The sequence below is a fragment of the Athene cunicularia genome (assembly GCF_003259725.1).
Source record: "Athene cunicularia isolate RWA chromosome 18 unlocalized genomic scaffold, athCun1 chr18_part1, whole genome shotgun sequence".
Lineage (NCBI taxonomy): Eukaryota > Metazoa > Chordata > Aves > Strigiformes > Strigidae > Athene > Athene cunicularia.
In genome coordinates this window covers 268,445-283,577 of record NW_020799123.1, presented here as the reverse complement: position 1 = coordinate 283,577, position 15,133 = coordinate 268,445, and the positions used below count along the sequence as shown (strand labels likewise).

Below are 15,133 nucleotides of genomic sequence, written 5' to 3'. Positions count from 1 at the left end.
GCTGTACTGGGCTCTAATGCAACATATATATATATAAATAGAGCTGCTGGAGTGAGCTTTCCCCAAGCTGCTCCTGAGATTTGCTTCAGATTAAGCCACTTTGGACACTTAAAGACCATCCCCAGGGGCACTCATATGTCTGCAGCAATGATTATCAGCCTATCCTTGTCCAGGATCACTTCTCAAAACTATCTCATATAACAACACAGACACACACTTAGCTTCTTTAAGAAAGGTGATACACCTTCTCACATGGCTTTTAGATCTTCATTAAGGCAATACCAGCTGGTTCTCCCACCTATCCACTTATTTGCATTCTCTACTAGGTTTGTGGAATATTACTTCCCTTTACAAACACTATTTTTCTCAGTATGTTATATTTACCAGTGTGTCCTCAAATTGTACCCATTATTAGCTTCTACTCTTTCCTCAATACAGGCACTAGGTTCACTGGGCCACACTTCCCTGAAACTCTTTTTAAAAATTAGCATTCTATGAAACAACTTCCAGATCTCCAAAAGCAAGTTAGTTTTAATAAGAGCTCACACACCACAGCCAATAGTTCAGCTGTTACATCCCCACATCATTTTGGAAATCTTGTGTAAATTCTATCTGGCCTTGGCCACTTCTTACTATTAATTTTGTCTATTTGGCAACAGGCAGAATGTGCAATCATCATCATTTTATTAGCTGAACAATTCTGGCAGGGAAGTCAAGCCATCCTTTTTCTCTCTGCTGCTACTAGGTAAGATCCCAAATAAACAACATACTTTGCTCTTGTTCAAGGACAGAGTACAGGTGTGAGACCAGCTCTAAGTGCAAGCAAGCAATCTGTATTATTTCAATGCTCCTGCCTATACTTCTGCTTTTACTGCCAGAATTGTTTGGGAAAAAACGTGATTTGTTGCCTTCACAATGCCAAGGTACAAATGAAGGCCTGGTAATTAATTGCTTTCTAGTTTGGTTGCCTCAGGAAGGGCAGAAGGAAATAGACCTGTCATTTAAGGTGAAATAGCCCCACAGTCCACAGGGTAATAAATAGTTCTTGTCAGTAACTTGCACAGAATATTGATTGCTGTCAACTTTACAACTGCTGAAACAGCTTGAAGATATGATCATACCACTGCTTTGTGCTGGGGAAAAAAAAAAAAAAAACAAAAAAACAAAAAACAAAAAACGAACAATCAATTCAGGATAGAGATCACCTTTCCCCCAAAATACACAATATATATCATTGACCATTGACCATTTTGCAGTGTTCAGTAGTTAGCTGAAATGCATCTTCAGTGCCTATGTTCTGGTATTAGAGAAGCTCTTCTAGACTGGGGGTAGTTGACAGCTGTGAAAAAACCTTTCAAATATATTTTTAGAAAGGAATCCCTCAAGGATTATCATTAGTTCTATTAGGCCTTGTTGCAGTGTCAAAGTCATGTGCAGTGATGCAGAAAATCAGCATGCAGTATCATACACTTTTGACCAGTTTGGATTAACCTTCTTTTCCATTTACATAAATTATCTTTCAACTTACATTAGAAAAGAGCATCATTTAAAGTCAGGCTTAGAAGATGAACTTTTAGTACATATTTTCAAAGCTCAGTACATTTGTTTCTATTAAATGCAGGAACCCTTGCTGAGTTCAAAAACATATTTGAAGACACATTTTTCCACGAATGTGCATTTATTCTGCCATCACAGATCATTTCAGCCTAAAAATCAATCTGTCTAATCTGAGAAGACCTATGGAGGAATTCTCACTCTTTTGCCCATGGAATAAGAGACTGTATGCCAAAAAGCTTCCAATAAATGGGACATTACCTAATGAAACTGTGTGGTTACCACGGCATTAAATTGCAGTAAGTCATGTCACAGTCTGCATCTTGTGGATGGTGTTTCTTTTCCTCCTTTTCTTCAGAACCAGTCCCACACAACATAATTTAAAGACATAATTTAAAGCACAGGGAACGGGCTTTATCCCATAATGAACACTAACAATGTATGTGATAGAGTAACTGTGGGTTTCAGAGACCTGCATGAACAGTTAAGGATACAGTCCAAATTTATAGAATTAGTAGTGCAGATTAATGATCAGGCCAGGCAACTTTGCATCACTGAAGATGTAATCGAAGAATCCTATATGAAGGCAGAGAAAATTTTATTTTCAGTTTAAATTGATGGGGGACAACAAGAAGTTAGTGGCCTCTCTTACCCTTTCAGTCTTCCTGTGTACTGCTATAACAGCAGCACAATAACCTGTTAAGACGAAGTGATAAAAAGTCTGAAAGGTGGATGGTATGAGGAGCAAATATGAATCTGCTTAGAGGTCTAGGAAAAGGGAGTTGGGCATGAAACATGAGAATAGCTACACTAGTTAAGACCAAAATGTCTATCTGTCCCAACATTGTCAGACAGTTGCAGATATAGCAAGTTACGAACTAGTATATGCAGGCTTACTTCATTGGCCACTTGTAGAAGGAAAATGATCTCTTCATGTGCATCCAAAGGAAAAGATACTGGGTCACTTAATAGGATTAAAACTATTTGGTGCTATGAACATGTGTGGTGTTGCACCCTGTACTAAATGCAGGGAACTGAAGAATCCTGCAGGAATCACAGGATCAGAGAAAACAAACATTCTTTTAAACATTCTCCCAAAAGAGCAAAGAATTTTAAGATAATCAAATGCAGAAATTTTGCAAGTTGTGCTTTGCATGGTATCTAACCTTTCATCTACCAAGACAGGCTTACATTTACATTTTATATATTGTTTGACAAAAACAGAATTATGAGAACTCATGATGTGTGTGTGATGATGCCTTGATTAATCAACCTATGTAAACAGCAGAAATTACAGAATTCCATGAATAGCAGAATTTACAGAAACTGTGCAGATGAATCAGCTGATACAACATGTGCTTAGAAACTAGCACAATAAGTATGTGGTACTTTTTTTGACGGACAAATTGCTGTAAAAGACTCCAGCCATACTTCTGTTTTTGATAAATTCACATCTGCATATATCACATGAAAAAAAAAAGTAGTATGAACAACAACACATTAGTCAAGACAGACAATAGACTCACATCAATATCATATCTGTATCTGCATATATAAAGTACTTCTAGAACTTCCCTGGTATGTTTGCCTGAATTGACTTAAAATGTACTTTCAACAAATCTTCCTGGTACATGATGTTTTCTGAGTTTCTACATGCAACCCGCTTGGTTGATTGTTTTTTCAACTTAAATAAACTTTGAAGGTTTGGTTTATCTAACTAGAAGTGGAAATTTTTACTTGGCCAGAAGAGTCTTTTATATTTCACTTGCCCAAATGAGACATTATTCCCCCACTCGTACAATGGGAATCAAGGTAGACATTGAGACCCCTGAGTCATTTAGCTCCTCAGTGCCTTACCGGCATGCCCCAAAAAGTCAGCGTGCTCAAGAACACATATACCCACTTTCCTTGTCTTTGTATACTCTTGTTCTGTCAGTGTAACGGCACTGTAGTCACAGGAAAGTCGCAGGGCCTATCAGATGGTTATGAACAGAGGACACTCTCCTTTGGGAGCAACACTGATGTCCACATATATCCAGGAAGCCTTTGGGCGCCCTCTTAAAGGACAGCTATATGCTCTGGAAGACAAAAAGAAGCAGCCACTGTGGATCTGTCTGTCATATCTAGAAGATAATGTTCCTCCTCAGACTGCTGTTGTGTTTTTTTATTGCTTTCTAATATCCTGTGTAAAGTGGGTACCCCCAAAACATACATTCCCATCCCACATCCTCTCAGCATCAGATCAGAGTTCCTGCAGGACCCGAACAACAAGCCTACATCACAAGAGATACTGAGAAATGCTGGGAACCCCTGCTTATGCTCTGCAAACCACTCCTGTCACACAGTTCCTCACAAGAATAATGGGGCTGCCGGCCATTTTCTGGGGCCACAAAAGAATGTACGCCCTATGCCTTTCTGTTGCTGAACTTCGCAGAGTAGTCTTCAGGCACTGTAGCCGACAATGTCTCTAAATCATAGCTTACCCTCTTGTGGCCATTTTGGACAAACGCTTCTGCGCTCTGGCTTCTTCTCTCCCTCCTTGAGGCACTCTTCCAGTTTCCCTGCTCCTTATGAAGGTTTTCAGCAAAGACTATACCTGAGACAAGATAGATAAGACACAATGTGCCCGGAAGATCATATGGACCTGTTTCCACCATTCTAGTTTGGCTGAAGCAATGTTGTTCTGTTTTCAGTATTTCAGAGGCATAATACAAGGCTGCTTTACAAATATTTGGGGTTTCATAAGGGACACACTCTCAGACATCATTACCTGTTAAGAAAAGGGGATTAATTTTTGTGAAAATAAAAGAGGTACTGGTTGAAATTTCTTTGTATCGGCTGGCAGCAATTGTGAATCTGGGACTGTCATCACCCATAGGGTAGTTCCTTTTGTCTGGGGGAGATATGAACAGCCTGGAGACGGTTTGCTAGTATTCCTGAAACTCATCATCTGCACCACCTGCAGTCTTTTGCTTCTCATGAGCCTAGGGCCTCCCCTAATAACCTGTGAATTCACAGCCATGCTGGAAGATTATTGCTTCTCCTTCATTCTAGAGGTTCTCTTTTGGGGTAGCATTTCTCACTGACCCTTGCAGTCATTTTAGTAGCACTAGATATTCTTATATTCTTTCCTGTCATGGCCATGGCTGAGGACAGCACCATGGGTTTGAAAACCAAAATATGGCAGTTCTGTTTCTGTCTAAAGGTTTTATGGATTGAAGTGGCCCATGGCAGAGGAAGGAATTATATCTAGGTGTCTTACTGAAGGAGAAGAAGGTGGGAGGAAGAAAATGTCTGGTCTTAGGAGTTTTCAGTCCCACCTACTTTGGTGTGTAAGGTAATTTTGTGTTTTCTCTGTTTAATAGCTCATATACTGAGACAAAGAAAATAAGAACAGAAATATGGGATAAAATTCATGCGACTAAAAGTAGCCATCTGACACCGATTTAGACATCCCTGTATTTGACAACAATTACTCTCAACTACATCCCATCCCCCATTCAAAACTCTTAGAAAATGGTGATTTTAATTTCTATGCGTCAACATTTATGTGCCAAACATAATACCACTTAGACATCTACACTTGGAAGACAAGTTATTTAATTACTTCTACTAAACACCACCTTCATAGATAATACCCAGTTGCCACCACCATTGCTAGCCCCAGCAGGTCAAAGATGACACCAAGAAGTCTCAAGAGAGTGATTAGGCTGTTGCAGAAATGGCAAGAGCACAGAGACTTGGGAATCAATAGTTTAAGCAGAGAGAATAGGGGATAAAAAGCAAGCAAACTTTATGACGGAGTTCATAGTATGCTGCCAGTGTCACCTCAAATATGAGTTGGCTGTGCTCTCATCACACTAGTAACCACTTCTTTCACACATGGCTTACTAATGACTACCATCAAACAGAAAGTCCAAAGGTGGACTGGCTTTGGAAAATGTAGTATGGATAGGTAGTCTGTGCAAAAGATGATTGTGGGTTTTTATTCTATATATGAACCAAAACTCCAATGACAACACATAAACCCAAACATTCATACTTTCACATTCTGCCTCAGTGAGACATCCTCACTGAGGGGGATGACAGGGGTGATAACACTCGTCCAATAATGTGTGCTGCAGTGACAAATGGTTATAGTGGTACAAGAGGTCAAGGGTGCAGTGGAAGGATGATGATGAGTTCCCACCGGTGGTACCTTACTGGTGCAGGTGGTGAAGTGGGAAGTTCCCCCAGCAGTGACAAAGTATCAGTTGTGGGCAGCCACCTCTGAGGGTCACATAGTGTTTATCTGGGGACATTCCTCCATTCCTGACAGGGGAATTTCCTCCTCTACATTCATGACTTGGCAGGTAGCACATCCTCAACTCAAAAGCTGTCACCATGCCCACTAGAGGTTTTTTGTGATGAGATCTCCACCTACACACTCCTAACACAAGGAGCTGGTATCCAGCACGGCTGCAGTAAATGCTTGTGTGAAAAACTTAAGTCTTCCACATCTCCTCCCAAAACTATTGCACTTCTGTAATGGAGTATGCTAGATGTGAGAATGCATGGGCACCTCCTCCAGCCACTCCAGCTCAGCAACCCTGCCTGGCCACTGGACCTCAGCCTCTGCCCAGGGACCTGGGTTCTCTCTCCGGGCTGAGGGACACAGCTGCCATTTTCCCTATTGTGGGCTCACCAGTAGCAAAGCTGAGCACATGTCCTAGACACACACACACAGACAGAGACACGCACACAAAAAGGATACTGACACAGTAGAGTGCCACAGAGACACACAGAGACTGCCACAGCCAAGGTGCTGCCACCAACAGCATCCACACAGGGTGCCATCAGCAGGACCCACATCAGACAAGCAGACAGACACGTACCCTCCTTCTCTAGGACTGGCAGACAGGAGGTCACTAGTGCAGGCACACACACACACTCACCAGGTTCACAAGCACATGTCCATTTGATTCTCCCTTGAGTCCAGCACAGCCCTTATGTCCCCACCCTGGTCAGACCCCAACCCTCTGACCAATCCCACAGTTACCTACTTGCGGCTGGTCCAGCTTGATGCTCACAAACATGCAGCACTCACACCCTCATCCCATGGGCACCCCATACTTATAAGTGCCCCTGAACATACCAGCACAGACACCCCACCTGCCTGATACCCCAGACTGGACACAAGGCTCCCCTACTGACTGGCTGGTCCAGCTTAATTTTTGCTGGTGAATGCACATGCACACACCATGCTCACCAGAACTGGGGAAGACACAGATGCTCAGCTCCTGGCCAGTAGCCAGCACCAGGCACACAGGCTGTTAATTCTTCACTCCAGCCACTAGTACTGAGCTCCTCACTCACCTCACTCACTCCAATGTTCCCCAGTAGCTAGTTTTAGGAACACACACCATCCCCACCCAAGTGGCTGGAAGTTAAAGACCCTCACTCGCTCCAGTAGCTGATGCTGAGACCCCACTGGCTCCAGCAGCTGATACCACAGGGCAGGGATGCCCCCAGCCTGACTCTAGTAGGTGGCACCAATTTCTACTCACACACACATACACACACAGAGGAACTCATTACTATTTAGCATTTAGTCCACACATGCACATGCATACACAGAATAGAGAGTGAGATTACACAAAGAGATAGTTAAGAAAAAGATTTTAAAAGATGTAAGAAGACAGGACAGACTGCAGTGATCAGGTGTGGGGCTCAGTCAGACAAGCCCACTGATTGGCTCCATTTTACATATGACTAGCCCGTTTTCTGTTTACCCCCTTCTCTGTCCCTCCCTGCTCCCCCTTCCCCTGCACCCTTTCATGGATTTGTACAGCTCTGTCAGTTCCTGTACCCACCCCAACCCTGGCTGGGATCTCCCCTGATTCTCTATTTTGTCTGTCGTGAAGTCTAGGTTGATATTCCTGGAAGTGGTGCCTGTAGTTTCTGGATAGCCCATCAAGTCATTGGCAAGGTTTGTTTCTTCTTGTTGTCTCCACGTTTGTTTTGTTAGGTCTGTGTCTCTGTATATACTGTTTCTGGTTCCCCTTTTTACTGTAGTTCCCAACTAACAAGGCCCCTGATGTAGTAACCTTGCTGGAATAAACATTTTCACACTCTCACATGACTTCATCAGTTAATATGACTGACTGGATTTGGTTCCCATCACCTCCTCTCTTACCATTTGTCAGTCAGGTGAATGTCCTGGTATGTACTTGTTCATGGCTTCCTCCCTTTCTTACTGTCCCCTGTGGTATAAAAAGTGGTCCTTAAACAGATACTCTTAAAGGAACAGACACTCTTCTTCCACATACCCTTACAGAGCAAGCTAAAGTTATTCTGGTTCAACTTTCAGCCTGCTCCATTACATCCCCTGCAGGATAAGTAAGTGGCACAGAAGCCAGTCTCCTTCTCTTAAGCTGAGACCTTGAGTATGCCTGCAGGCCTCAGGTATTGTAAACCTACAGGCCAGGACTGCAAGTCTGTCTTGTAGTCCATAAGCTGACAGTTGTCTTACTCTGTCCCAAGCTTGAGGTTGGTTTCAGGCTTGACAGCACCCTATACAGTGGTATAAAGAAAATCAATGAGAGAAAAATTCTGCTTCACTAAGTCTTCCTCCTTCTCTATCAGCATGTGTAGATAGACAGAGAGGATAGGATCTGTTAAAATGATAATCTGTAAAGAAATAATTGTGGATGGTTAGAAAGGACCCTATCTTGTTGGTTAGAGCAAGCTCTTGAAGTCATGAGCCAAGTGTTGCCTTATTTGGTATTATCAGAGATGTCTTTCAGTTCATCCATCCTCCATCCTGGCACAGAGCAATGTGAGAAGAACAGGTCAGTGCAGCTGACTCCATACAACCTTAAACCAATCCTATCTCTGAGTAATTAGCAGAGAGATCAGAGCTTCAACACGTTTACAACTAAAGAGTAAATTATTATTGACCAAAAATAGAGTGCTTGAATGCTGTGTGGGCAGGAGTTTACATATAAAGAGCCACAGCTGAAGGCAACCTTTGTTACCTCAGCATCTCACGGTAAGTCCCATCTGCTTGCTTCATACTCTGACCATGACATCTCCAGAGCTCTGCAAAGAGATGGAATATGTAGGGGCTTTTTCTTCTCATTCCCCACCTCTAACATTCCAGGTCATGCTTTATGTGCAATGTCAAGGTTATATGACTCAAACCACTCCAGTGTGGTGGCACAAGCAGAAGCAGAAGAGCCATACCATTCCTTGGAGGGGCCTTCTACAACCTTTGCTACTTCCAAGTACTATGAAAGGCACAGAAAAACTAACTCTGAAGGCAGTTGAAATTGCTTGGGAAAATATATGTAGGATCTTTTCCTAGATAACAGGTTTCTTTTCAGCAGACCACAGTAATGTCAGGAGGAACACAAGATTTTCTGTGGGATTTGGCTCTAGTTCAGGAGTTGTAAGGCTCAGCTGTTGGGAGACACTACACAGGGTGTATAAATATTTGATAGAGAATATGCTCAAGATAATGGACTGGTGTTGATTTAACTCTCTGTCCGTTCTTTAACAGATACTACACAGATACTGAAAGCAGCTTTCCTCCTGGGCTCTCTTAAGGTAAGGGTTTAACAAATAACATGTAGTTTTGCTAACTGATCCTAAGCAATGAGTGAAGGTCGCCCAGGCAATGGCAAGGGCAGGTAGTAAGGGACCATGCTAATGAACCAGGTTCATTGAGAAGGATATATGCTGTTTTAATCAACATGAGCATATTCACATTTCTTTGTAGGAAATACTCCATTTATTGGGAAAGAAAAGTGACGGGTACTCAAGTTTAGCCAAGAGGATATGAGAGACAGTGAGTCATGTCTTTTTGTGGTGTAACCTCAGATTTGGGGGTTTACAGACAAAATTTACTCCCTGCCATGTGCATAACTGCTGGAAGCCTGAAACTGAGGCTGTGTTCAGAGCGGAGGCTCAAAGAGTTCAAGAAGAATCTAAACTTATCCTGTCTTAAGTTAGTTTCCTCTGGAGTAAAGTCTAGAACATTATATGTTGACTTCGCTTATCACACAGGTCCTGAAACTAGAACAAAGTTCAGGACAATCTTGTCTACTGTGATAGACAGATCTGTTTATGTACAAAGAGTCACCTTCACAGAGAACTTAATACGCACCATTCCTTTTTAGGTTTTCTCAGAAAGGTTAGTGATTGAGTGACTGGGGGAGTTCATCAGAGCAACAGATGGAACCCTCCATACATGTGCCTTCCATTTTAATACCAAAAAATGCTCACTGAAATTGAAGCTGAAAGGGTTGGAAGTACAGGTTATTCTCCCAGAGAATGCCTTCTTCTCTAGTCATGAATGTGTAAAGATCTAAATTTTACACTATTTCCTATCAAAGACATTCAGTAGTTTAACAGACTATGCCCCTCAAGAAATTTTCTGATAACCTACTGGCATTTTCTGATGCTCTGCTTAACCTTTTCATGGTCACTGTGAAATATATTCTCTCATGTTGCTCCCCGTGAGCCACTAAAGAAGCAGGATCACGTAGGCAAAAATGATGAGCTATATATACACAGAATAATACTTTCAAAGAAAGTTAAAGGTTCTGGATTCTGTGCTTTGAAATTCCTGGGTATTAAAGGCTCTTGAGAGATGCAGTCCCTCAAAGTCCTTCAAGGTGCATATCCCATATCCCATAGCAGATAGGTTTTGCTGAGAGAGATCAGCATTTCCACAGCAATGTGTCCAAAAGCAAGACTGAAAATACCTTCAGGCTCTTTTCATCATTTTCTTGTACATAAAACCCCTCCGTGTTGATTGTTTCAGTACTGTGATGCCTTGGAAATATACAGCTGAGTTGTTCAGTTCTGTCCCTTAATCTTTTTTTAGTACCACAGTGCATCAGACAGCCCATGAAGTAGCAGGAGTTTAGAATTATTTTTTTTTTTCCTATCCTGCATATTAGTTTGTCTGGGGAAGAACATTCTGTTTATGCTAGTTCCTGCCTACATTATTTCTGCTTGTGTTATTTCCAGATGCTTTTTAATTATCCACTCCAAGCCTTCTGACTGTAGTAAGCTATTTGTATTGAAGATTTTTTACTAGATATTGCTAAAAATGTAAAATTAAACTGAGCATAAAGCAGTTTTCTGAAATATTTCTACTAGACAAATCCCTAACTGAATGCCTGGTACATATTGGTATATTGTCTTCTAATGTTTCATAACCCATATTACTCTATATAATATGTTAAAGCTAAATGGTACTTTGTAATTGAAACTATTTGAAATGTACTTGTTACCTAGATATTATTATGCTGCTAATTATTCCCTTCAGAAAACATGATATTCCCTTATTAGCTAATTTTGCATCAATCTGAAAAGATTTTTTATATTTGGTTCATATGATAAACTGGTTTGGCTTTAGCTAGGTGATGATTGACCCTCATAATTTGTTCCAGTGCTTGGTATAGACAGAAACTTGTAAACAGAAAACAGAGGGGTGCCAGGACTACCTCTACTTGGAAATTATGTGTAAGAACCAATCTGCTTAATTTACAGATCTTACTGGTGTCTAAATTTTTAGATGCCTAATGAAACAATCTAAGTGGGTATGTGTACGTGGCCTTCAGAAGTATGTGGCTGTGCAGCTGTGTGAACAGCAGGTGAAGTTACAGCAGAAGAGTCTTTTAAAGACTTCTAGCTTGATATTCTCTCTGCCCTCACTTGGCCACACAGGCATCCTATTTAACAGGGGTTTCTTCAAAGACAACATACCTCTGTCTACAAAAGGAACTTTATTAGGACTTCAGTGGGTACTTAAAACTGAGTCAGAAGTTAAGTGCCTGACACTGATTAGTCCTTTCTTTTAGTCATTGAACATGACTACTTTCTGGATAAATATAAATTACAAAGGCACAGGGTCTCTGAAACTTTTCTGAATTCCTCCATAGCAGCTCCAGACATGAGCACAGATGCAGAGATGGCAGTCTTTGGAGAAGCTGCTCCCTACTTACGGAAGTCTGAGAAGGAGAGAATCGAAGCCCAGAATCGTCCATTTGATGCTAAGGCAGCCTGTTTTGTAGTGGATGAAAAGGAAATGTATGTGAAAGGTACCATTCAGAGTAGAGAAGGTGGCAAAGTCACGGTTAAAACATATGATGATACAGTAAGTGATACCAACTGTTACTCATACATGATCATCCAGTTCAGGCAGCTTCCTGGCTTAGATTTCTTCTGTTGTTCTCTTCTGATTTTGTCAGACTGTGACTGTAAAGGATGATGAAGTCTTCCCCATGAACCCTCCCAAGTATGATAAAATCGAGGACATGGCCATGATGACCCACCTCCACGAACCCGCTGTGCTGTACAACCTCAAAGAGCGTTACGCAGCCTGGATGATCTACGTAAGTACCAGCAGCAGTCTTCCCCCGGGCAGCGAGGAGGAACTGCTCTGCCAGGGTAGGTGGAAGCCAACGTGCTGTCTCCCTTCCTCACAGACCTACTCGGGTCTCTTCTGCGTCACTGTCAACCCCTACAAGTGGCTGCCGGTGTACAACCCGGAGGTGGTGACTGGCTACCGAGGCAAGAAGCGCCAGGAGGCCCCTCCACACATCTTCTCCATCTCTGACAATGCCTATCAGTTCATGTTAAATGGTGAGTCATTTGGCAAGAATGAGGAAACTCTGATATACACAGGGCTGGCTGCTTGGTCAAGGAACACTTGACAGTTCAGGCATCTTAAGTGCTGTTCTACTCAATGTCTGATAGCAACAGTTTCCATAGTCCTACAGAACAACTCAAGATTAGACTGCCTGCGGCATCTTAATGGCCTCTGTGCTGTCAGATAATGAAAGATGGTAGCTAGCCATATCATTTTGTGCCCACTCTCCTAGTAAGGAATTTAAAGGAACAGTAAAGAAGGAACACAGCAGAGAATCAGATTCTGATTGAACAATATTTAAACTAAGGTTTATACATAAAAGACAAAAAAATAGTAAGTGGGAAGTCTTATAAAGAACCACTCACTGGAGTTAGATTTTGGGCTGCTCCATCCCTCTGTACACACAAAAAAATCCACATGCAGACTAATGCAGAATTTACCTTATCTGGTTACAAATGGATAAGTACAGTTCAGTATAGTTCTTTCCCTTTAGGTGATTTAGTTATGTCTGAGGAACAGAAGCCCTCCACATCTCATTTCAATGTCTCTTTCTGTGACTTTGCTTTCAGATCGTAACAATCAGTCAATCCTTATCACGTGAGTATATTTTGGTATGTGTGACGAAGCTGACAGAGAAGAAAAAATGTTTCCTGTTCATTATAACAATTAATATTTTCAATTTAACAGTGGGGAATCTGGTGCAGGGAAGACTGTGAATACAAAGCGTGTCATTCAGTACTTTGCAACAATTGCAGTTACTGGTGAAAAGAAGAAAGACCAACAGCCTGGCAAAATGCAGGTATATCATTGGCTCCCCCTTCTAATGTTTGACCAAGACTCTGCCTGCAGAGCAGAAACTATCAATGGGTATTTTAGGGTTGCAGGACTGTGGAAGGGTAGCAAGTGTAGTGCAACTGAGGAGACAGTCAGGATGTACAGCCCAAGCACACCTATGCTCGTTTACCCCTGCTGCCTGGCCTCCATCCCTCTGAACACTAGTGGAACTCTACTTAAAGAAACATTTTCTTAATGTAGGAAAGGCCCAAGGCCCAGTTTCTCCCCAGTCTTCATTTACACAGGGGAAGTTTTCACCAGGGAGAGGAAGATAATTAAGACAGCTGTGCTGACTGTCTATGTATCTGTCTATTGGTATCCTGAGACTGGCCACATCCACAGCACCTGAGTGGCTTCAAGTGTAAAGGGAGCATTCAGTTACCACTGGACATGACTGTGCCATTCCTGTTCCTTGATTCATTCCTACTGACAAGGGAAGTGCAGGAACTCTGGACTCCAGCGTGGCTGTACTAAAGTTGAGTCATTTCAGCTGCACCATGTAGTAGTTTCCACTGGCTTGTTCTCCTGCCTGTGGTCAGCATAACAGTCCGGAGGGGCAGCATAAGGGACAGATCTGGGACATGTGACAGCTGGAACCACTTGCCTGACAGTTAGAAAGTAACCTCAGAAAGGATCCTTCCAGAGAAAAAAAGCACATGCCCTGATGCCCCTTTCTGCTGAGCAGCACAGCTGCTGCAATCTGAGCCCACTGGTGAATTTGCAAGGCGTGGGCTTCATTCCCTAGCACAGAGCAAGCAACAAACATCCTTGTGGCACAAATGGGTGTCACCACAGTCTGTGACATGGTATGTGCATCAAAGTGGGTGACACGTGTCAGCATGTTATTTGAGTACCCAAGGGTACAGGGGAACCTAAGGAGATTCCAAGGCTGAATATTCTTTTCACACTCTCAGACAGGTGTCTATGATTGATGGGTTGCTATGGCCAAGAGTAGTTCATCACAAGTACTCTTTCCATCAGCACCATTTCAGAATCTCCTGGGCTCAGCTTTCACCAGCTGCTCACTATGCTGGGACAGATCTCAGAAAAAACTTTGAGACAGCTGAATCATGTACTGACCACATTTGATGTAAGGAAAATCATCTGGCTCTCAGATGGACAATAACCCGTTCTACCCTTCTCTGAGTTTATTCACAGAATACTCCATCTTTTTAGTATTCACAATCTCTGTAACAGTAGTATGTGCTTCTTCATAAGAACATTAAATAAAACACTCAGGTTATAGTTCTATCTAGCCCAGCATCCTATCTAAGATGCAGGATGAAATCTGAGTATTTGACCAAGAGTATATGAATAAGGGAAGCATGTAACAGCATTTCCCCAGAATACTGTTCAGCCTCCAGCACTCTGTCATCCAGCCTGTAGACAGAACCCCAGAATGAACTTGTGTAAAGAATTGCCATGGCTTCTTCCCGCTGTTCTCCATGCATGATGCTCCCCTGTGAGTTCCCTGGTCACAGAGGTTTGGTGTTGGTGTAGATAGCTGCACTGACACACACATCTCTTCTCTTAAACGAGGAATTTAGAAAGTTAAAAGATACACGTGAGAGGGCATTACTCTAGGGGGTTGGTTTTTTTTTTTGTTTAAAAAACCATATAAAGACAGCCTCATATGGTACTGCGTTGCCTTAATTTTATAAGGTCCATCTTCAAGGCAGACTAGTAACTAATTTAAACCCGTTGTGCCATCTGCAGACAGTGTTGGGAATGGCACTCCCTGTCCACGGCACGATGTTAAAGGCTCTGCTGAACACCACGTACAAAGACGCAGCAAATTGAGCTGTGCCACTTATCTTTCAGCTGGATAAAACATTATTTTCTTTTCCCTCATCCTTTGTTTTCCACTTCTATCTTGGAAATTATCCCCGGCAACACTTTCATGCCCTGACTACATAGGGATTAATCATGACTTTGCTAGAAGCCTTGAGAAAAGCTTTATCATTCCAGAAAAGAGTGTGTTGATTCTACTTCCTGGACTGTGTTGCACAAAAAAAAGGAGAGGATTAACGTCACAGAAGCTCCTTTCTTCCCATATTTTTGCAGTTAACAAGAGTGATACAATGCAGTATCAAAACTTTACAT

General features: G+C 42.2%; 1 protein-coding gene across 4 annotated transcripts in view; it reads left to right on the top strand.

Moving 5' to 3' along the window:
- The first annotated feature begins 11,497 nt into the window (after positions 1 to 11,497).
- LOC113486757 (myosin-13) overlaps positions 11,498 to 15,133 on the top strand; it is a 36,311-nt gene continuing 32,675 nt past the window's right edge. For all 4 annotated transcript variants that reach the window (XM_026860980.1, XM_026860981.1, XM_026860982.1 and 1 more), the window contains exons 1-5: positions 11,498 to 11,701; positions 11,796 to 11,939; positions 12,033 to 12,189; positions 12,766 to 12,793; positions 12,884 to 12,995. In XM_026860980.1, the coding sequence (XP_026716781.1) occupies positions 11,498 to 11,701; positions 11,796 to 11,939; positions 12,033 to 12,189; positions 12,766 to 12,793; positions 12,884 to 12,995 (645 nt within the window). The remainder of the gene's footprint in view (positions 11,702 to 11,795; positions 11,940 to 12,032; positions 12,190 to 12,765; positions 12,794 to 12,883; positions 12,996 to 15,133) is intronic.